The 25,109-nt window shown below is 41.5% G+C and overlaps 1 protein-coding gene across 4 annotated transcripts; it reads right to left on the bottom strand.

Moving 5' to 3' along the window:
- Nucleotides 1-11,943: 11,943 nt before the first annotated feature.
- On the bottom strand, nt 11,944-24,545 carry pitx1 (paired-like homeodomain 1). 4 transcript variants are annotated; one of them, XM_035627054.2, is made up of 5 exons: nt 24,404-24,545; nt 23,215-23,269; nt 18,222-18,386; nt 16,857-17,059; nt 11,944-13,291 (listed from the first exon to the last, which is right to left on the bottom strand). In XM_035627054.2, the coding sequence occupies exons 2-5, from the start codon at nt 23,258-23,260 to the stop codon at nt 12,743-12,745; spliced, it is 963 nt and encodes a 320-aa protein (XP_035482947.1). In that variant the 5' UTR covers nt 23,261-23,269; nt 24,404-24,545; the 3' UTR covers nt 11,944-12,742. The 4 variants fall into 4 exon arrangements, with proteins under 4 accessions (XP_035482947.1, XP_035482948.1, XP_035482945.1 ...); XM_035627055.2 differs by lacking the exon at nt 18,222-18,386; XM_035627052.2 differs by lacking the exons at nt 23,215-23,269; nt 24,404-24,545 and adding an exon at nt 18,514-18,724.
- Nucleotides 24,546-25,109: the final 564 nt, after the last annotated feature.

The following is a 25,109-nucleotide window of genomic DNA, read 5'->3' as shown; positions in this document are numbered from 1 at the left end:
TATTTTCATGTTTTAATTTTGTTTATAGCACATTATATTAAAGCTTTGTGTAATAATAAAACTTACAATAATGTAGCCCTGCACTGACAATTGAATTATACAGATTTTTAAATTTATTTTTTAATTTGTAAAACATCTCGCCCTGTGGTTTAGATTCAGAATTCCATCACTAAATGATTCTGGCTGGTTTCACTTGATTGTTTATGTCACTGTGTGGTTTTCTTGTTTTCACCAGTGTTTATTTTCACACATGGAATTAGAGCGGAGTGTAATTGCTCTGCAGCGCTCAGTCCTGCACTCGCCAATGATCCGCAGGATACTTTCTCCTGTCAGTCCTCCACCACGCCACATGTTCTCCTCTGGCCCCGGAGAGTGGGAGCAAAAACGAGAAAGGGGTCAGAGTCAGTAGGAAGGGGATTTATTTGATTTACGGTTTGGTAAGGGATGAGTCGAACAGGGCTGCTGTGTTTTCCGGACTGGGTCGCCATCAGGAGAAGATCAGCAAAGAGAAAAGAGTGAAATCAAAGCCAAATCAGTAGGACTGTGTTCATGCTGCCAGCGTGTGTTAAAAAAAGCCTCTTTCTCTCACCGCTCCGATCTCTGTGTGGGGAATATGAAGTTACAGCCAGCAGGTCACTGATTTACACATTATAGCTTGTCTGTTGAATTTATTCTGAAACCAAAGTCTTAAAACGACAAGTTGCAGTTTCACTGTATCAAAACTATTTCTTGAACTACACCTGGAACTTGGTGCGTCAATAACGGTGTAGTCTGGTCGGCATTTAAACCAAAGGTAACATAACGCTAGTCCTGTTGATGCTACAGCTGCACAACTGCTGAGCTCCTCCCAAGATGATCTAACTTAACTTGCATTTGGTGACTTGCCACCTATTAAGAGGATTCAAATGAAATGAGTGGAGTGAAATTACTTTTCGCTATGAGAGCAGTCAAAGTCATCATCCATCCATTTTCTGTGCTGCTTATTCTGTAAGGAGTTGCGGGGGGCTGGAGCCAATCCCACCTCGGGTTTGGCGAGAGGTCGACGACCCATCACAGCAACACACAGCGACTCTTCAAACTCACATTCACACCTACAGTCAAATTTGAATTACATTTAACCTAAAACAAATCTGCATGTCTGTGAACTCTGGGAGAAACCTATGATGTGGATCTTTTTGCTGAGGCGACAGTGCTGACCACTGAAACACCGTGACTTTCTCCTGGAAAACCGAGGATCACATTCACTTTACTACTTGTAAGAGACCAGGAAGAAAAATGCCACATTCAAATCAAAGTGATGAATTGTGGAAAAAAAAAATCAACATTAGACGTAATCATGATTTCCAAATCTAAACTATCTTTACTAAAGTGTTGATCACACCCATAAGAAGAGATGAACTGTAATTTGATGACAAATCCTTTGGAAAGCTCCCCATTTTGCCTTGGTTGGATTGATGCATCATCTGTCAATGTTTTACATGATTTCTGAATTTTCATGGTAGAATTCCTCCCATGTTGAAAGGTCAGGTTTTAAGAGCTGATGTGTAATATAAGATGACATCGCTGCGTCACGGTTCTGTTTGAAACCCATGAAACTCTCAGTTAACATGCTATCATGAACCTTAAGGGCTGAAGAGGGGCCGTGTTTACTTTAGATCAAATCATTTTTCACATTTTCACATTGTTTTCCCCTTTTTACAGTGAAGGCCATCCAAGACCACAAATTGGTCACATTCAATTACATGGCTGAAATAGGATCTGTAAATATCCCATCAGCAAGATGGTTTGAGAGCACTTAGGCCCCTGTTCATTCATCTGTATAGTCCCGTTCTGAACAAAGTCAGAAATCTGATATGTATTAAATTGCACAACACACTGACCCACGCAGTCTCCCTTCAAACTGCTTCTGCACAAGAAGAACACTGCAAGGCTGTAAACACGATGAGGAATTTCAAATCTTTTCCATGTTACTTGCACAAAACACCTTCCCTCTGTCTGGACATCACTGTGCATCCCATTTGTATTGTCTCAGGAGGACGACACCTAAAAATAAAAGTCCTGCATTTAAAATTCTACAATATAATCAAACTGTAGGTGTTACTGATGCATGTACTGTATGTATAAGCTGCATTTTGGAGCTACACAGATCCACAGAAGCTTATTGGCCACATTCTGCATCTATCCGTGGGGTTGTAAAAGATTAATCAGATGATGAAAGACAGAAAAAAAAGTATCTTTATTTTTTGTATGAATATAAGTCTGAAATCATCTCTCTGGTCACCAGGAGTCTGTTTTCCACAAATTCAGCTCCTGCTCCAATGACATGTATCAGATCTGTCTTCTCTACACTGAATGCAGAGTCCAAACTGATGTTCATCCCCCAGAAAACTCCCAGAAAAACTGAATAAATTGATGCCCAAATTGTCATAGGGACAGAGAATTAGTGGGATTAACTGTATTGTAATTTAATAATTTCAAATTGTAATCACTTACATTGCTCAAGTAATCTCATCAGTGTAATTTGTCAGTAATGATTAATGCAATACTTTATTGCTCCATAGGGAGTTTGTCTTGATGGTGTTCATTCAGAACATACACATATTAGATATTCAAACATACACATAGATCACAATTTGTCAGACCTTGATGCAGGACTCAAACAATTATCCAAATGATTAATGATTTGTTGATTTCTACCGATTAATAATAATAATAGACAAACTGCCTGGCCACCCCATCTCTGGGCACTCTAAAGTGACCAGACAGCTGTTGCTGCACAAGGCCAAGCTGGGCCAGACCAGACCAGGCCAGATGTGGCCCCTTCACATAATTGGCCTCAGCTGATGAGGCCAGAAGCAGCGCGCAGCCCGGCCGGTCCGTTACTGAACTCCCTGGATTCGGGCCCCTTAATCCGTCTTCAGCTTCATCCACTAATTCTGCACCGCCATCAGTCCAGCCTACACACACACACACACACACACACACACACACACACACACACACACACAAAAAATGAGGAAAAAAGAAGAAGCCGTGACTGTGCCGAGGAGGGTGACAAACTCAGAGAAAAGAGTTGTGTGGGTCAGTGCAGGTGGGGACGTCTTTTTCCTTTTTTGTTTAAATGTTGAGATGGAAAAATAATAATTCTCCCCAGCGTAAATGTCTAGCGCCCCTGAGAAAACAACATAGGTGAAAAGAGAGAGATGGAGTGAGACCCTCCTTACTTGGCGAGAGAAGAAACCGCAAGCAGGAGAGAAGCTTTCGGGGCATTTTTCCGTACAGTCGCTGTCTGTGCTAGCGGCCCATATTTCTCCCTGAGTGTGTGAATCACAGTTTCAGGCCCGGACCATGTGAGGATGGGGTTGTGGGGAGGCTGGTAGTTGCAATCTAATACTGTCAAATAAAGATAACAATGTCATAGAGAGTCAATCTTGACTTAAGTCTGCTTTTGGAACCTCCAGGGGCAGTGCACAGGCCAGTGTTGAGCATGTGGCCTCGTCTGTTGTGGGCTTTCGCTGCAGACACACCGCTGAGAGTAATCACAGCGCGATGCCAAAAAGCAACCGGGAGCTTAACATTTGCAGAGACATTTGTATGGCAGTTTGTTATTTGATCAAATGTTCCCTGTTAGTACGTTTTCCATGTGGTTCAGCAGTAACTACCGGATGATCACTGACTGTTCTCAACTGTTTGAACAGAAACACATTGTCTCTATTGCTGATAAATGGCAGTTTCACGCTGTCGTCTTCCATTTAAATGACAAGTTGTCAGTTGTTGTTTTATTTGAGTGAAAGGGAAAACACATTTTCCTTTGGATATGTGGGATCTCAGAAATGCATGTCATGATTCCAGAGTGAAGTAGTTATTTGTAACAGAGAAGCTCCTGATACAAAAATCCTTTAGAGTTATAACTGTCCAGTGAAAAACCATCCTGTATCTCCAACAATTCAACTTTTCACAGCTTTTTTGTTAACAATGCATTGCTGGAAAAATCACTAACTGTGGAGATTTTGCTGGAACAGAGAACAAAGTGGATTTATTTTCATAACTGTCTAGTAGAGTTGATTTCAGTCAATTTGTCTTTTGTACCAAATGCTGAAATGTTAACCTTGTTCACTATCAGTTTGGTTCAGTGTGAGCATGCCAGCATCTCCTCATTAGTTCTAACCCCAAAGAGCCACTGAGGCTGATGGGAATGTCATTAGTTATGCAGATATAATTTGGTTGTAAAACTGTAAAAACTTTGAGCTGATGATGAGTTTTAGTAGAAAGGGTAAGAGATCAACGTTGTTACAGTTCATCCTGAAGAGTACATGTATGTCTGTACCGAATGTAATGGGAATCCACCCGTGTTACATTTTACCAATAACCAAAAATGTCAACTATCACCATAACACTTTATGATGTTAGTTTTTTTAGTTCAGTTATTAATTCTCAAGATGGCGCTGTGCTAGTAGCAGCCTGTCATTGCAGCTCCCATTGTTGATTTGTGTTTATATATATATATATATATATATATATATATACATATATATATTATTAACTACTTTTTATTGTAAATTTTCTGTCCACACATCATAAATTGTTGGTTGACGTTGCAACATAAATGAGTTTTCAATACAAGGACAAGAACGTTTCACTTACCTTTGTCCATATAATTAATCAGTATTTGATTAACAGTACATATGTTTAGCCACATTGTGTCATTGTCAGACTGGTTCAAGCAGCGATTTACAAACATATCCCAGAATTCCTTATGTCAACCCCCAGCATGTTCAAAAGAGAGCAACAGTTAAGATGAGGATTTTTGTTTTTCATCCCCGCCTCTGAGATTAGAGCAAGTGTGTGCACCACTACCATTAAGTGGTTTTGACGAGTTAAGAAGTCAGATAACTGTCGTGCTTTAAAACAAATAAAGTGTGTCAAACCAGATCATTCGTACAGTGAGCATCATTCTTCGCTCAGCCACCCACAGCTCAGTTTAGTGTGTTAAGAGTCGCTGCCGCTCGACTCAGCACAGTCACTAATCCCAAAATGACTGTCATGTGTCAGAGTTCCTGCGGCACAGAGATAGTCTTGGTGGTAATTACATCGTTTTTCTCAGGACACATATAATTACAGTAATTTATGCTGTTGTACTTTGGGCTTGCAATAGCATGCACTATTGGCTGAATGCTATTTTTACTGTGTGATCCAATTTGTCATAAATATTCAGCTTCATAAATCAAATTGAATATCTTAGCAGCACAGAACACACGTTGGCTTGTTAGAGCATTTAATACTGGAAGCATCAGATTGACTTGAGGCTGAAACCTTTAAAATACATTCATAAACATAAACTTTGAGTCATGTTAAACATGGATGTTTTTAGCTCATCAGATTCAGCCTATATAATTAATGTTGCAGGATCTCCCCCCTCCAACATATGCTGACAAATATTTTTTACTCACCTTGATTTCTGAATTATTTCCCGTCTGTCCATGTTTTCTCCCGTTATAAGGACATCTTTGGCCTCTTATTCATGCCACTGATCAGACTGACACCGTTTTCCTAAAATGAAAAGTGCAATTCTCAGTCTGCTCATTGTTACCAGCTCAAGTTTTCCTACTTACCAATACTTACCATACCAATTGTATTTTGGATGGAGTAGAGGACTGTATTTCTTCCTTTTGTTGTGTTATCCCAATGCCGTTGCTAGTGTTGATTTTCCTCCCCATTATGCTTCTCCCCTCTGTTTCCTTAAAGTGCAATAATGTCAACTATTGATTTTCTGATCACCCTATTTACCTGTTTCAACTCTGATATCTGACTACCCAGGGACCCCTCATGGACACTTAAATATTTGGTCATAAAAGAGATCAAAGTGTGACCAGAAGAATGTAGACACCTCTCTATGGGACTAAGGTTTGGGCTGCTGTAGGCAGCAACAAGACCACTGCATGTTTACCCTCGAAGTAACTAATTCAAGTGGACAACACCAATAGTAGTGGAGCTTAACATAAAGTAAGACATAGATATGTACAATTTATACCAAGAGCAGTCTGTGTCCAACGTCCAATGAATCCACCAGCCTCAGAAAAACTTTCATCCAAACCAGCCCCCCCTCTCCCCCCTCCCCTTTTTCAAAGATGGTTCAACCAGGAAGTAGAAAAGGGAGGGAAACCTCTTCAGAACCCTTTGCCTGAGCACCAGAGAAAAGTTTGTTAGTAAAGGTAAGACAATGGCCTTGGTGTTGCATGTATGTGAGCAGTCCTTAGCTAACTGGGAAGTTGACAAAAAACATGACTTTTTGTTGTGGTAATTTAACTATGAAATACTGACATACAAATTAGAATGTATTATATGTCAGTACTAAATGTCACGTAGTTTTCTTTTTGTTTGGCAAGTTTGCTGCTTAAAAGCTCACCCCAGCGAGGTTTATACCTGCATGACGTGTATATTATCATATGATATCATAGGACAATGTTGGTGAAATACACTGTAAGTGAGAAGGTTGTGGAAAAATTTACAACACCATGTGGGTCTCTGGGTGGGACTGTTTTGCCCTTAGAGTATTTAGGCCACCTCAAACTTATCCCTCATGTTTGCTGTCCTCCTTTGTTTCAGAGCAATCAGAGTATATACTTCATCTCAAAGAAGAGATGCCATTGAAATAATATTCATGGATTGTGTTAATGCAGAACTGGAAAAGAAAATGTCTTCTTTAATTCTTGTGCTACTATAGGGATGCGTGTCGGCCATGTTGTAAGATCCCTTTCAATTTCTAGAATTTTAAATAGAGCTTGGTGTGACACTGAAGTCTGAACAATCAGTCTCATAGTGTGAAGCCAAATGCACCTCTCAAAGTGAAAAGAGTCTTCTGTGTTCCCAGATGAGGAGAGTCTGAGGTTTGGGTCTGACTGAGCAGCAGACAGGGATCACTTTGCCCCTCCTCCAGTGACAGAAGACACGAACCCCTGCCCTGTGAAATAGGATGTCCTGTGACTGGAGATCCCTCCAAATGTTCATCTCACTCAGCAAGAAGAGCGTGGTAAGTCACGTGTGCTATCGCTTAATGACAAGGCAGACTTGAAGTGAAGTGAGTTTATATGCTGCCTTGTATTATCATAACCAAGTGATCATCACTATCAATGTTTTAAACATCATGGAAAGTATGTGGGTAGACCTGAACATTAATCCCACATGTGAACCATGGGCATTAATCGGCTGCTGTAACACCTCTGCGGAGGCTTTCCGCCCCGATTGGGAGGCTGGCCGCCGGGATTTTCTCCCATTTAGCCACAAGATGTTTTGGTGATAAGGCCTGGCTTGAGTTCCAGTTCATGCCAAAGGTGTTGATGGGTTTGAGGTCAGGGCTCTGTGCAAACTGGGAAAACTATAATTATTATATGTTGTAGCATCATGATTTCCCCAAAGTGGAACGAAGAGGCCTACAACAGCCCAATCTTTCGTCCCATAAAGAGGTGTCTACATACTTTTGGTCATACTACAAAATCGTACTCTTGAATGCTGTTACTCTTCATCTTGTCTTCCCACTATATTTACTATGCAAACTCATGAGTCATAGTCATAACCTCAGATATTATCCAGATCTTTTTAAATGTGTGTGAGCAGCAAAAACCTGATAGACCTGAATATTTTGAAAAAAATGATTCAGAAGCACTGTGCCTTCACTGTGCATGTGGCTTAAAAAGCCAAACAGTGACTTGGTGTGTGCGTTGGAGACGCCTCTGCTCAGTGAAAAGGTGAGATACAATAACCAGAAGTGTGTTTGACACAAGCAAAAGCAAACCATGCAACATGTTGAATTATTGTTTGTGATACGAGTATCGTGGCAACAGTAATCCAAAGGCAATCAAATGTCAGCGGCAGTTCAGGATTCAGCCTGTTGGGGCTGACTTCACTTTTGCAAGAGGGAGTTTTTCTACTCCTGCAGCAAGTTTAATGCCACTTACAAATCATGTATATTTTTCAAAGCATACCAAAGTGGTTTTGGACTGAATGCATGTTTCCTATTTTCCAAGCAGTCGTTACTTTTGATTAATTTCATTCTGGTATCAAAATCAACCTGCAGAAACTTGAGACACACTGGAAACATGTTCCATTAAAGGTCACCTATCAGAATGTCTGGGTTTTTTTTTGATTGATTGGTACTATAGGTTCTTCAATAACTAAGAATTTAAAAAACCAGACAAGATGCTTGTTGTGATGGATTACCCCCCTCTCACGCATATATAAGTTCTTTGCAATTTGATTTTCATACCAAATGGAAATCAATGGAAACTAAGGGCTTCATGGAAGATTGGAAAAACATTCATAATGTTCAAAACCTATATGCTTCAGCAGAGTGGCGTCTTTTGTTTTTGAGGTGCAGCAGAGAGGTGAGTGTCACTCGCATTAAGAAAGATGAAGGCCGGTGCCGCCACGTTGTCCTGATAGACCCCTGCTGCTGTTCTGTCATCACAGGGTCAGTATTGTTATTCGTCAGGGTCCGGGCAGTGCTTCTGGATAAGCTACAGATTGAGAAGTAAACAGGGACTCTGTGTGTTTATCGGATGCAGCAGCTATAGCGCAGGTTTGGTGGTGTGATGAGCGGCTCCGTGGACCTGGCAGCAGCAGCAGAAAACGAACAGAAGCTGCAGTCATAGCTGAAGGACGCCCTCTGTTTTGCAGAGCTTTCACATCATGGCGCGGGGTTGAGGAGACTGTTCAGATGTCAGTCAGAGAAGTGCAGTGACATTCATGTAGTAGCTTAAAATACAAGTTCCAGTCTCTTATTATGTGGTGTTGTTGGCTAAATTCTGCCTGTCAAACACTTAAGCACTTGACTGTGTGCCACCGTAGTGAAGACACCTTTAACTTTTTTGAAGGAGGGGGGTGATGCTGCCACCGTTTTGCAACCGTTAAGCATATTTGCAAACACTTTAATTTCATTATTTCTTTTGGTTTCCTTACTCAATTTGCTTAGTAGCCCAAACTCTGATTGACTTCCTGAGGTACTGCAGGACTAAGCAGAATGGGTCTGTGATGACAATTTTCTTCATGTGGACTTGATTTTTACATTGCAGTTAATCTGCAGTGATTGTTCAAAAATGAATGCCGGAACAGTTCGAGTCCATTTGGGCTGCAGCCCTTCCTTTTTGACCTCACGTTGTGTGGCTTCAAATGAACAATTGTTTTCATTTATGATCTGCTGATTATTTCCTCAATTGAACTAAGTTACCATTTTAATTTCGGAGAGCCTATGGTGACATATTACATATTTTTTCTTTGTTTTATCTGAAGAACAAACGCAGGAAATCTTTGCACTTTAAAAGGTTTGGCCTTTTTTCTTAAAATACTAAAAAATATATTATTTGATTATCAATATACTTCTTGATTAGTTTTTTTGTCGAACTCGCCCTCATCTTGTCTTCCAAAGTTTTTACACCCAACACAAGGTCACAAGAACAACACACATCAAGCTGTCAGAAACATTCTATTCTAGTCTAGTCTAGTCTATTCTATTCTATTCGTAGTATCTGCAATGGTTCCGGGGCAGTGGGGAATTTCTTACCAGGGAAACTGTAGTTCAAATATTTACTGGCTATAAAGTGGCGTGTTGAACTTTGCCCTCCGGGATCAGGCGCGCTCGAGATGCCGCGCGGACATATACATGTATCTATAACTGGAAACAAGAATTATGGGTAACGTTCACTGCAGCGTGCTGCGTTGTTTTCGTTGCGAATCACTATGATCCTCCTGTGACTTTGTTCTCCCGTCAAACATTTTCTAATCAAAGCGGACAGCTGCCCCTACAGTCGGTGCGCATGCCCGCCCTGGGTAAACTCTGTTCCCCCGGCGAGCACGCGGGCGCGCCCAAGGAAAGAATTCGAAGCGGCGCGCGCTGCTGATGTTACTGTTGTGACTTGTTATGAATGATGAGGGCGAACGACACAGGAGCTTCAGTTATAAAAAAGAGAGGTGCAGACATGGAAACGGTCTATTCATATAAATATCGCCCATTATTAAATCAGGCTTATCGTATTTTTAGTTTTAAAATATAAAAACGTACCCAAGGCTACATAGATTCACTATAGCGTCAGACTCACTGAGATGACATATTACAGGAGTTCCTGATGGAATTACCAAAAGACTCACTATGTTAAGGTAATATTAAAAAGAAACGCACATAAATAGGCTTTTGAACTTATCAAGTGTCACAGAATCACAACATGTTACAGTAAAATATACCATGGAGCCATCATAGGTGTTAACTTCACCAATAAAGTTGCAAAAACCTCCAGATGAACTGACTCTATATGGTAAAATATTGGGGTTAGAAATATTGTAGAATCACTATGAGATGGGGTGACAAAAAGCACCATGTGATTAAAAATAATTATTCTAGGTTTGACACACCATGATATTATATTATAATAGATATTATAGAAGATATTATAGAAGATATTATAGGAATATTAGTCACTATTGGATACATTTTCCAAAAATGACACCTTACTCACGGTACCTCACGTTTCAGTGTCACAGTCACTACAACATGGGATAAAACAATTATAGGAACATTACACAAGTAACCTGTTTTTTAAGAAGGCAAATGCCAAAAAAGCCACCATATAAGATTGGTCACTTTTGAGTGGCACACACACACACACACACACACACACACACACACACACACACACACACACACACACACACACACACACACACTACAACTTAAGAATACAATTTAACATTTAACAGGAACCATTTAACTGTATTATGGGGGACTATAAACAACACTCACTAATGATTTGAGTGTCACAGACACATTCGAAGCTATATAATAATAATAATAATAATAATAATAATAATAATAATAATAATAATAATAATAATAATAATAATACATTTCATTTATACTCAACATGGTAAAATACTCTACATGGTAAAATATGTGTATTATAGTTACTGTATATGCCTAATGCAAAATGGACAAGATAAAATCACGTTTAAATTAAAAAAAGATTTGTGTCGAATTATATTAAAATGAGAATTTAACACTGCATTACATGCTCTCTAATAGTGGAACACACCAGACACTGCTGTAATGGGATGGGGGATAAAAAGGCTTAAAAGGTTCAAAGTCTCTATAGACACGGTGGTTCACACTGCTGACTTCTAACACTGTGGCTCTACAACAGAATCACATAAATCATGTGATAACTCTCCAGGTGTCACGGGCTGTTTTTATTAGTAATCGGACTGTTTTACGTGTGATGGTTTATTAAAGGGCCTTGTAATCCTATAACATCCTCCCCACACAGCACTATCAGTCAAGCACACAATCATTGCTGCCGCACTAATATCAGTCTAATGGTGAGTAATATAGATATGGGGATTTCTGCAGGTGTCAGGAAACCAGATATGGTATTGATTGAATTCACTCGGTTTTCACATGGACAAACGTGTCCGCGGGACTGTTGCACACAAGTTTTTTTTCTTTCTTTTCTCTGCGGTGTTTGACTCATTTGGAGACAGGATTTTCTGCACCTAGTAAATTGATTAATGGCAGCCCCCCCCATCCTGTTTATAATATAAAATGGTCAAGTGGGCTATATAATCATCCTTACAATGAGAATCTGTAGTATAGGCCCATGCACAGAAAGGTGCAGGCGCCTGACAACCTTCAGCCTGAGTGAGTTCAAATTTAGATGTTTACGTCAGAGAAAAATTGAAGTAGAAAAATCCCTTAACAAAAATATTTAGACATTGTACCAGTAAAATGAAACACCTTAAATTCTGGAAGTTTGCACGATGCGTAATCCCTTTAACCCTTCGAAATCTGGTCGGGAGATACTATTTTAAAACTGAGGGGATCAATAGATTAAAAAATATTTATTTTGCGCCTCTTTGGGTGCAAACTGCGCCACTACGGTCGTCTCGTGACACAGACACTCCTCTCTTTTCCTGGAGTTTATTCAAACAAACATATAATCATAAACACATGAGGACTTGGAATCACCTTTTTTTTGGTATACAGTTTAGGCTAATGAGCTCACTTTTGCAAAGTCTTACATTATTGTACAAAAACACGTTGCACTCAAGTTTAAACATGCGGAGTTTTTTCTTCTTCTTCTTCTTCTTCTATTTTCAGCAAACAAATGAAAAAAAAATAAACATTTGAAAGGAAAGTAAGTGAACGGGAGGCGTCGTGGAGCCGGGCGGGCCGGTGGCACCCTGCAGGGACTAAATACAACACAGAAGCAGTACAAAATATGTACAAGATGGGCTACATTTTTTTTCTCTTCGAGTCTGGACTCATGACAGGCTCGACACTTTATTATTATTATTATCATTATTATTTTTTGATTTGTTGCAAATCCTTATTTTGGTCGAGGAACCCCCAAGCCAGTCTCCAAAAGCAAGCAAGCGCAAAAAAAACAACAACATCCCCTCGTGCGTTTTCATGTTAAGCCTGTATATATATTTACATTCATAAATGTACAATGCAGCAATGGTACACGTCTTCATCATTTTTTTTTTAAAAAAACGGACATTTCAATTGCTGTGCAAGTTCATCGGTAAACACATATAACCCGCATAATCCATGTTTCTTTTTTTTTTCTTTCTTTTTGAAAAATGATGCAACTAATCCAGTTGTCTTTGATTTCTTTTCCTCCCCCCGTCCGCAGGTGGCCTCTATAAGCTCTGACACCGTGTCCGCTCGTCACATATAGATGTATTCGTGTTGTTCCCGTCAGCTGTTGTATTGACAGGCGTTCAGGCTCGAGCCGGGGCTCTGCAGGCCGCTGTATCCGAACGTCGGGTGCTGTTTGGATTTGAGTCTGAGGGTCGCTAGGCTGGAGTTGCAAGTGTCCCGGTACACGCTGTACGGGGAGCCGGGGGGCCCGTACGGACACGCGGACGACGACATGGCCGAGTTGATGCCGGACGTGCCGATCCCGTTCAGGTTGCTGATGTTGTTCAGCCCCGGGGTGGGCATGCCCGGTACGCCCGAGTGGCCCATGCCGGAGGCCATGGTCATGGAGGAGATGGAATTGGGCGCCGAGAACATTGACTGGGAGGTGAGCGGGCTCATGGAGTTGAAGAAGGTGAAGTTCTTGGTGGACAGCGGCGCCGGGGTGAGGCCCTTGTTGGTCCAGTTGTTGTAGGTGTAGGCCGGATACATGTCGTCGTAGGGCTGCATGAGGCCGCTGAACTGCGGCAGGTAGCTGTTTTTGCACAGGTCCATCTGCTGGTTGCGCTCGCGCTTCCTCCACTTGGCGCGGCGGTTTTTGAACCACACCTGCGGGAGACACACGCGGGGTTAGAGCTGCAGACGTTAGCACAGCATTGTGGTGGACGTGAGCGGTCCAAAGAGTCTGAAATGGAAATTATTATTAACGTGATTTTCTCATGTCCCCCACCCACCTACCCTACCCACTTCTAACAGCACAAACTCTCTCCACAATGGAGCCTACGTGGCACTGTTGGAATAGAATCAAACTTTTCAGTAACAATAGCATGGTACCAATTATTTTTCTCTTTCTGCTGCTCTCTTCATGACAGATGCACGGATATAAAAATGAATTGCTATTTAAAAATCTAAAAACGAAACAAAAATATAACTTAATTTGATGTGACTGCGGTGTGATTAATTGTCCTGGGGCATTACAAAACTAATAATTTCTTATAGGCACAATCAAAAGACCTACAGTAAAGTTCCAAATGTGAGGCTGCAGGGCCAAATAGTCTGGCAGCTCATTTAATACGATTCCCCTTGATTAATGTTCTCAGATGTCTGAAAGTTTGTTTACAACACTGTAAACACGCAAGAGTGTATTTAGACTGTACTTTCACACACACACACACATACACACACACACAGACGCACACACACACACACACACACACACACACACACACACGCACGCACGCACGCACACACACACACACACACACAAGGTCTATTTGTCCCATGCTTCTCATTCATAGGCTCCATAAATATACCAGTCACAGTATTTATTTATGCTCACAGAAATTAGTTTGGGCAAAGTGAAGTGTATCCAAAGTCTTGACTGCGGATTTGTATCAGAGCTCTTAACTCTTCTCTTTTTCCTCCGTGAATTGGATTTGATCCTGATTGTGTTTTCCTACTAAAGTCCACATCACAATCAGTCCGGTTTTCTGCCGCCGGAGCCCGGATGTAAATTAGTTGAGCAGCTGCTGCGCCAGAGTCAGAAATGTACACAGTCCAAATGTATCCATAACAATTATACTTAGATTTAATTTGCACAAATCGGTATTTTGGGAAACGAAATATTTACACACATATAACTATTTCAAACTTCAGTTTTTGTTTCATTTTCAAAGTCTATATTCTTTAAAGCTGCATTTATTTAGATTCGTGTTTAGTTATTTGTTATTTACACTGTTATATGTTTACTAAATTCATATTCTAATTTGAAATGATTTATAGGAAATCCAAATTAAGATAGAATTTTAAAAGAAATAGCAAGTCACAGGTTTGATGTTGATTTTTTCATGGGTGAACTTTCTCCACAAGACTCAAATGTACTTGTAATAGATGTGCATACCAATTTACCTCACGACATCTCAGCCTGCCTAATTCTAATTTCTCAAGTAAACCTGTCTAATAACTGTTCACAATCAGAAATACTTCATTGATCCACTATTGGGAACCCCGAGCCTGTTAAGTACAGTATCAATAAGTATGAGCTATATATATATAGTAAAGAAATACTACATATTCAGCAAATATATTTTTGTAAAAAATAGTTGGTGTGGGAAAGTTTATATATAAATATTTGTTTTCATATTATATTGAAAAAGGATTTATGGTAAGAATCAATCTGGTGTCTAAACATAGTTTATAAATTACATAATGCCAATAAAACAATGGTAAAAAAACCCAAAAACAAATACGTGTTTTAACTTAGAGAGAGAGCTGGGCTATAAAAAATTGGATCAAATAATTTATTCTGTTATGAAATATAGGAAAGAATAGTACTGGTGTGTGCATATAGCCTACATGGCCAGGCTGGCCAAAATAAAACCAAAAGGTTTACACACGAGTCAAACATGGCGCGGTGGATGACTGTACATGAATCAGAAACGCGCCTCTGGGTTTCCTCAGCCCTTATCGAAACCCTGACAAAAGTTCCGTTAGTTTGCTCTCTGTGGGTCATTTTTAATTCATAGTAGAAACAATTTACAAGTGGCTCCATCGGACGGACCCGCGGAGGCTATTAATAGCCGCGAGGGGGACAGGGTGCTGCGGACAAATTGTCCACAAAGCCGCATGAGCGATGAGACAGAAAGCTGCAGCAGAGGAAACACGCAGGCTGCATTTTCACTGCACCACTTCAACTTCTTGGAAAGAAAAAAAAAAACATCACAAAAAAAAGCACCATTAAGATTTGTTTTTTAATGTCACATTAACAAGCTCATTAAATGACGGTAGGCCTATATAACATTCAACAAATCCGAGCCCTAGAATAGAATTCATTCTAACTTTATTGTCTGTCAAGCTCGATTAAACACCGACGACATTAAACGATCAAGTGCAAACACTTAAGAATGTCAACGTATTTTATTAGTCGCTCAGATATAAATATGAATTATTCAAGTCCGCACCGTGCCACCCACTTTACGCTCTTCTCTTTTTACTCCCGCGAAATAAAAGGCTGCACTGTTTTAAAACTCAAGAAAATCCAGCATTCGCTTGCCCTCAGAACTTTCTTTTTTCCTTCCTCTATACGCATGCATTTTTTATGCAATTTGAGACGCTGGATCTTGCGAGGCCCGGCCGCCAGGCGCCAGTTGTTGTAAATGAAAACCGAGTGCAATTGTTCGGTGTTTAACGCATCAGACCAACATTATTACCTGTGCGTCTCAGACCGGGGTTTATAGTGTTGTCTGCTATTTTCTAATTTCAATGGTTTCCATTATAAGACTTCGGGTAGGTTATCTCCTGCACAATTAGTTAAATGAATTGCTATACATATTTCTATTTACATGCTGCATTGCCCTGCTGCTCAGGCAGAAATATGACCTCGCGCTGTTCCTGTTCATTGCACAGCCACAGGTCGCTCCGTCGACATGGACCGTCTCCTTCCACTGGGAGAATTAAAGGGTCCAAGACTGATGATGATGATGATGTCATCAAAAGGCAAATCCCCTGTCTCCATTAGCAGATCAGACACACCTTTATAAAGCATGTGTCATCACGTTTAAAGACAGTTTGTATTTTTCGCACAGTTTAATTTCTGCTCGTGTTTCCGGATGCACTGTAGCTGACAGTCATTGACTGAAACTTAACATCTTCTAACACTGCTTTAAAAAAAACCCCACTTTTTTTGTCAGTGGGTTTTCTTCGGTGTGTGTTTGAATTATATCCCAGATTGTGTTTCTAACTGAGTGAATTTATTAAATGAGTTTTCTCTCGGGGAGAGCTCGCGTCGTTCGAGGGAAAGCGACGCAGTGTGCGAAACATAGACCTCAGTGTGAGTGTGCGCAGTGGACCACTTTTTTCTACTTTGTTTTTATTCAATTAGATTGGTTTAGGCAAATCAATGGAAAATTAAGAATTTAAATATTATAAAGAAACGAGAATATATAATTTAAATTCAGCGTAACTATTATATCCATATGACATTGATATTTTTTTAAATGTTAACTTTACTTCGTCTTGTGCCTTGGAGTTCTTTCGGTTATTTAGATGATTGCTTACGAATTTTCTTGCCCAGAAGAACCACGCAAAAATGCTTCAATTTATTTGTAAAATCGTCTTTACGCACGCATTACGCACACTTTACGCACGGCCGGAGGCCTGCCTGCCAGACTCTTACCCGGACTCTGGCCTCGGTCAAGTTTGTCCACACGGCGATCTCCTCCCTGGTGCTCATGTCCGGGTAGCGGTTCCTCTGGAAAGTGGCCTCCAGTTCCTGCAACTGCTGGCTGGTGAAGTGAGTCCGCTGCCGACGCTGTTTCTTCTTCTTGGGGTCGTCCGCGTTCCCGTCATCGCTCCTGTGTTCAGCATTCCTCTCTTTTTCTGTGGATCATAAACATAATCCTCATATTACCGCATAGCATTAAAAAGTGAGAATATTTTTTGCATTTAATACAAAGTATTTGCACCTTAAAGGTTAAATTATTCAGACAGGAGTCAAACTTATAGCAATAGGCACATTTAAAGCTTTGGGTCAACACAGCAAGAAATTAGCAAAAACCAAAGCTGGTAATAAATTGTTTACAACGCTCTTCATAGAAAATTAGCCCGAGTGACAGCTTCAAGACAAATGTTTACAAACTTGTCCGGGAGTTCTGAATCGATTCTTTCAAACACATATCTGCCTTCAGTCAATAAGACTTTCTTTATGACGAAGTTCGACCACCTTTATCTCTGCCATCGTGTAACCCTGTCGTAACAAGATTGCCTCATTAAACTGAAGCATCAACACGTGCAAAGGTTAATCACTTAAAACGAATACCCTCTTGTATATTTGCCAAAAAAAGTTACCCAAACCTAAGCCATCAATATATTTCAATATCAATCCCACAAATTATTTCAGCAAGGCAAACTGTGAATAAATTAAACCCACGCACTGTGTGTTATTTCTTCCTTACATGCACCGAGACAAGGAAGAAAAAGCCTTATGGTTTACAAAAAACTGAAGGACAAAAACTTCTCCAAGAATTGTTAATACAGACTTTTGAGTTTGAGTTGGCTTTGAGTTCAGATTTGTGGATGGGCGCAATATTTATAGTTTATTTTAATGCATTTACTGACAGCAGGCCAGTGCTGAACAGGCACTGTTGTATGCACATTTCTCCCTGACAGACCTCGGGATCCTTCCAAATATTTGGTTCAGCCAGCGCAATAAACAAAAAAAGGAGTGTAACTGCACTAGAACTTTACTGTTTCCCCCTATTTTGTTGCGCATTACAACTAGAGAACAGACAAAGTGCAAAGTAAGATTAACTGAACGTTGGTTTCGATCAATGTTATACCTGTGCAACGCAAAACATTGACAAAACTTCCACTGAGAATAAGTAAACACTGGCACAAACAAAAGCATTTTCTCCCTTTTTTCGTAGCGTGTAAAATGGGCCTGGGTGACAGCCCGCCGCAAACCTGCGTGAGGAGACGTAAAATAAACTTGATGCACTCAGTAGAAGGAATGGAGTTGCCGAAAGCACTCGGACTGGTGTACCTGCCAACTCTGTGTCTGAGGACTCGCTGCTTGAGTTCTCTAAAGTTTCTCGACAGCTGTTCGACGTTCTCGGTAAATGAAACGCGGGGGCCACGTCGCGGGGCGGCGGCGGCGGCGGCGGCGGCGCCCTCACTGCTTCTGCGATTCTGTCCAAATTCATCCCACCTTGAAGAGAAGGATGCGTACAAAGAGGAAACGGGGTGAATCCTTTGTGTGCAAAGAGCGTCCCTCAACAGCTACGCTGTAAAAAAGAAAGAAAGAAAAAAAAGTCCACCCGCTGCCAGACACACACCACGGCATGAGACGATGGACCATGCAGGGGGGAATTTCCACGAGAGACCCTGAACAAAAAAAAGTCCCACACGGTTCCCCTGTCTCCTCTGCAGCAGTGACGGCCCAGTGCGCGCTCTCCTGTCCGCCGCCAGCTTCTGCCCGCTGTGGCCGAGAGGAAGCTCCGACTCTCCAACCCACACGTGAGACCCACCCATCTGCTTCGTGCAACCTCCCCAAAACGAGCAGTCCCACCCACTTGCCCGCTGCAAGAAAATACACACCCTGACAACACTTTTAGCCTGACAGTCAATCTGGAACCAATGGGGGGAAAAAGGGCCGTTGATTAACTTGGCTTTTCCTTTTTGTCGCATGGAAATTAAGCAGATGTCTTTTAATTTTGTTAAGATGGAGTGGAGGGGGGGAGGGGGGGATCAGGCGACATATCTGAAAAATGACATCCTAAGAAGTGGATCTACCACACGGGCACTTTGTTCACTTATGAAAGATCAGCATTTGACTGTATTTCTGTATAACGTGGATATCTTTTGCAGCGTTCACTTGGTTGCTTTTTTTTTCGTTGTCGGGAGCGCGCAGTGCAACGCTTTGGTCTGAGGGTAAAATGGGCCTTTTATTCATGCTCAGGTCGACGCGCTTACACACACACACACACACACACACACACACACCATGTATATCTCGGATATGTGCTGAGCTGAATAAACATTTGCCCTGTCATATTTCTTCAGTATATGAAAAGTTGCACGGTGATATGGAGATTGTTGTGCGTATGAATGACACTCACTGCAAACTGACAAGTGTCGCGCTGTCAGCCCACTGGTCCACTCTGTTAACTGATCACAAGCCTGACACATCGAGGATGTCGCTCACATTACTCAACCCGCCGTGTTTTCCTTATTCTTTCTTCTGTAGCTTGGCCAACACCAGGCTGATTTTTACCAATCAGTGAATATTTTTTTCTATTGGCAGAATATCTGTCTAACCTGCCTTAGTCAATAATAAAACTTGGGGCATATTCAAACTTTATTAAAAAAAACTTGATCTTCAGCCCCAAAAAACGTGACTCCAACCTTTCGGCACATATCGCATTATGATGGATGATCCGGTCATGTGATTATACATATAACCTGTCTACCCGTCTACTGACGGTCACGCATTTGCTTTGTCCGTTTTGTTGGTGCTGATGAATACATGGCAGCCAGCAGTGGCTTGTTGCAGGCAGCCGGGCACCACTAAGTGGCGACTGACCTGGCCAACCTGGGAAAAAAGATCCAACTATTTCGTGCGTAATAACTGAACATTTTAACACGTACGTTGGGTGTTTTCATGGTCACAGTGTAATCTGCCATCTCGGGCACACAGGGTTCAGATTGACTCACAGATTTGACATTAACGGAAACCCTCTGAACATTCACGTGCCATGTGTTCAGAGCTGCAGATTGTCCCAGACGTTGACATGCTGTTTTCGATGTGTTTTGCACAGCAGTAGGACATGCAATACAACTAACAGAAATGCAGCAGCAGCTGTCTTGGTCTGTTAGAAAATGCAGTGAATCAGTTTTAGTTAGTTTAGGTCGCCTCGAATTTACGCAAAATGGTCCAATACTGCAAATGGAGTATTTGACCTATACTTTCATAACGGAACGTGATCGTAGTTTGAATAATATCTGGAAGACCTACGCTTTGTTGTAGCTTTAAGAAATTCAACGTTTGGCAACAGAATTGATAATTTTGTCTATGATAAATTATTAGGCCCAAAATATTGGCACAGCCAATTTGTGGGTTGAACTCTGATCCTTTGTTGAAATGTATATTTTTTTCATTCCTTAAATTTAAGCCCCCTTTTCACCTAAACGAGGCAGGTCAAACTAACAGCAACAATTGTCTCTTAAGAACACCCCCCCCCCCCCCCAGAATGCCAGTCATCATACTACAGATATTTCATCGTGTAAATCCACAAATAATATCAACTCTTTCATATGTTTCTCCATGCAGGTGGATCACAGACTGCTCGTCTTTGGCTGAGACCACCTGACCTGCTGACTTGTCCCGGCTCGGCCTGTATAGCCTACATTTTAGAGGTAAATGCGCACCGGCTCAGGCCTCACCGTTTCAGACTCGGGACTGTCACCGGCGCCAGTCTGGAGTATTCTCGGCCATTGTATGACAGGAGATCCCGGTCCAACCAGAAAACTCCCCTGAAGGCCCTTTCAAAAGACAATTGAGCAAAGCTCTCAACAAGCATTTCTTTCCCCCCCATCTATATTTGTTCAGTGTCTGCCTTCACACACTCACTCAAACGCGCGCGCGCGCGCACACACACACACACACACACACACACACACACACACACACAGAGAGAGGCCTGTGTTAGATTTCTACACAAAACAGACTTGTCATATGAATTGAATGAAAATATCTTAACGTCTATAAAACGGATTAACCTTTCCACAAATGTTGATTTAAAAAAAAAAAAAAGAGCTGATTCCAGCTCCAACAGGCCACATCTGGTGGCCTGTTCTGCACCTGCAGTTACGATCTGCAACAAGGTCGACCCCCCCTCACATTAGTCTACCGAAATGCCCCTGGCCAGGAAAACTCCATTCGCTACCTGCTTTTACCCGCTTTCTAAGCGTTAGTCGCGTGCGTAAAAATGTTTTTGATGAGACGTTTGGTGCAGGAAACCAAACAAAATCCAGCCCCAGAACGATATGAACCAAACAGTGTGGATGATGCATTATGTAATCACGTGATCTCGACGACCTGGTCATCCGGTAGTGTCAGCAGGTGGTAGTTACTATGCAGACTGTGGAGGTTGAATAGGGTGCGTGTTTAGTTGGGGGTTGATGTCTACTCCCGTGAAATGCGAACGACCGCATGGGTCCATAGAGAGAATCGGAGCTATACCCTACATTCAGTATACACCGACTATGGATTATTAAATCGCTTTATAGGTCAGTTACAGGGGGATCACACCTATAGTATTATCAAAAAGAATAACAATAAGATCAAACTAAACCCGCTGACCCTTCGTGTCCGCACAGGAGGATTTAAAGCACATGGAGATTTTCCACAGAAGAGTTCCCGTGATTCTACCTTCCCAGTCTGTCCCGCAGCAGATATTACAGGCTGATAGATGAGGGCGGGCTAATCTAAATACCCAGCCTCCTCAGCCCGAGCATCCCTGCCCGCGCCCCGCTCCTCCTCTGCTCTGGAGGGCACTTGCGTGTGATGGATGATTTAAAAAGCCTTTCCATCCGGCAGGACAGGTTAAAGGCCAGTGGCAATGCAAACACTCATATTTTTTCCTCGAAGAAGTGAAAATAAACTTGGCGGACGCTGTTAGTCACACACCAAACACACACAAAAAGTGGTGTGTGTGACCCCCGTCCGTCCGTCTTTAATGTACTGTGAGAAAGCAAAGAGAAAGCTGACCACGGGGCCAGAAAAACACAAAGGCAAACAGAAAATTAAAACTGGCAAAAGGAGTCAAAGGCAGGCAGGGCAGTGGAGATGTAACTGGACCCGGTGGGTAACTGGAGAAGCACAGAGCTGATTATTGCCTTGGTGATGGCTCCTCTGCTTGGTCCAAGGCCTGTTTGACCCGGAGCCTGACAACCAACAAACAAGGTGTCAATAAAACGACCTCGAATGGGCCACCACAGGGAAGACACCCAGTGGAAAACGCATCTATTGAAATGGAAGAAATGTCTTATTGTGTGTGTTGAAAGTTTTATTCAATCGACTCTTGAGCTGAACTTATGCTCGGCATACATTCATCATATGCTCTTTGTTTACTGGGCCCAGCAGCCGTTTTCTGTGGGATTATAGAAAAACAAGGTTGATAACTTGGGTTAAGGTAAAATGAGTCCTCAATATTTTAGAGTTAAAGTTTTTTTGTAAATCAAACTTCTCCATATAATCCACAATCTCTTTAATAAAAGTAAAATTGTCTTGCTATAGTTTGTCTTTATAATAACGTGTTTCCTACTCGTGCCATACTGTTTACCATCTGACCATTCAGCTGAAGCTGCTTTATTATAATAAATGATTATTTCCTGAAGGAAACTCAATGGATTACACAGAACCAGTCACATCCGAATGTCTGGAATTTAAATGTCTAAAACCCCGGATATTTTCCCAAAAATGTTTCTCCATTTAACGCCCCTCTCTTTGGTCTGTAACTATATCCAGCTTTAGAGGAAATCGTTTTATTTGTGATGTTAAACCTCATTTGTTCTCATGAGGCAAATATGACACTCGCTCTCAGTTGAGGTTTTTGTTGCCTGCTGTCCATCTGGCTTGATATTTTTCTGCTTTTCAAAGGCATAAAAACGTACACAAATAAATTAAATCCTAGTTGAAAACGTTGTTTCAGCCTCTTCTACTTGCGTCTCATTATCTGATATATCCCCATGTGAGTAAATGTCGTAAATGTCCTGCGCATTAATCCAACACATATCACACTTGTGCGTAAAAGCAGATGCCAGTGGACACGCACAGTCTGTGCACGGTGAGATTTACCACAAACAAGTCCTGACCCGTCTCCACACCACGACTAAATGGCATCCTTTTTTGTTTTCCATAGAATTTCCATAATAGTATCTAGTTTGTAACCGGACGGTGGATATGATCAAACTGTCAAAACTCTTAACTCTCTAATGGAACTTCATTGTTTAAATGTGTAGAGATCAAGTCTTACCTGGGTCCGCACAAGAAATCGCATTCTTCGACAGATTCATTTCCATTCCCGTTCCCTGAAAAAACACAAAACAAGAGCACATACATCAGGAGACGTTTTCCTCCATATCACATTTCATCAATAATGATAATAATAATAATAATAATAATAAAAACAGACAACTCACTATTTTTCCTCTCTTCGATCAAACAGTGTTAGAATTGTAATGAATGTATTATTTGATAATACACCGAATAAATTGAAGTTGAAATCAACAACCGACAATCCCTGAAAACAACACCGCTGCAGGGAACATCACATTCATGCCGGACTCCTTATTTAATAAAACTCATATTGATGATAAATAATACTAAAACTATGAAACAAAAACTTCCAGACATTGAACCCATAACGAAATGATCACCTTTACAAACACAAATCAAACAGTCTCTCTTCAAATACCTTCAACTAATATTTATATCAAATTTTTTCGTTATGACACGACTTTACGCAGATTTTTATACTTAAGGCCTAACACGCACACACACACACGCACACACACACACTAACACACACACACACCCACACACGCACGCACGCACGCACGCACGCACGCACACACACACACACACACACACACACACACACACTCACACAGCCCCTCTTATCTACAGGAATCCCTTTGCTGTTTTTTATGTCCTCAGTAAATCTTCACAAAGCTGTCTTCTCTCCTATCGTGCCTCAATGCACGACACACATACAAGCACATGTGTGTATATAAACTATTTATGATATATATACACAGTCTTTGGTGTACACTGAGCCTTTTTCAGTACAGTAGAAAGTAATAATACAGCAGACGTTTGGCTACATGATGCTCAGACACTGAATTGCGCTGACTTTCAGGCGATGAATTCCAGAAACCGTTGCTGCGCTCAGTCCACTCGCTCCCCGGCTTCTGTTTGGTCACTACTACAGCCTCTCTGACCCCAACTGTAGCCGACTACACGTGCCGCTTAATGGATTCACTTTAGTCGCAATTACACTTTCCTCATCATGCATAACACGCGCTCATGTGCCCCTCGTATGTGCAACATCCGATGACTAAAAACGGCCAATAGCGGCGGTGCCAGCGACAAGTCTGACCGATTCCCACGCAGAGCGGAAATTCATCGACTTCACAGACGAGTTGTGTGTGTGTTTTACTCACCAGTTGTTTCCCACCAGAGGCAGACGACAGGGGACAAAAAGAGCAACAAAGCCTCAGAGTTTCTCCATGCAGATGTTCAGTAATTCCACTTTATGCGTCGGCTACGCGTAAAGGCTGCGTCCGAGGCAATCAGCGCTTTGGTTGGGTCTCTGCGGCGCTGCCTTGGTTTTCTTCACCAGCGCTCTGCAGCACGCCTCGCCGTGACGTCACGGCACCGCGAGGCACCGCAACGCCCCCCCCCCCCCCCCCCCCCCCACACACACACACCCTCGTTGCCTCCGACCACCATCTCCCCCGTTGTTGTCATCCTTCTCATCCTCATGCAGCCTCAGTCTCCGGCTCTTCATCCCCCATAAGAATGAAAAAAAAACTTCATTGATATCGTTCCCCTCTTCATAATCATCCTAAACTGACGTCACCCGCATCCTTTCCCTCATTATCTTGATCCCAAAATGTAACCTCATTCTCAGCTTCACATTCTGATCCTCATTCCACAGCAAACATACATAGTATTAAACATAATAATAATAATAATAATACTAATAATAATGATAATAATAATTGAATAAAAACACAATAAATCTAATTAAGAATTAATTAAAAAAATACAGAATTGTGCGAGCTGGCTCACATTTCCCTCTCTATGTGTGATCCGTGACAGCCACTGTGAAGAAAAACAGTTTCGATGTTAGAGTTTTGGGGATTA

The sequence above is a fragment of the Scophthalmus maximus genome, chromosome 2 (genome assembly GCF_022379125.1).
Source record: "Scophthalmus maximus strain ysfricsl-2021 chromosome 2, ASM2237912v1, whole genome shotgun sequence".
NCBI lineage: Eukaryota > Metazoa > Chordata > Actinopteri > Pleuronectiformes > Scophthalmidae > Scophthalmus > Scophthalmus maximus.
This window is presented reverse-complemented; position numbering and strand designations above follow the sequence as displayed.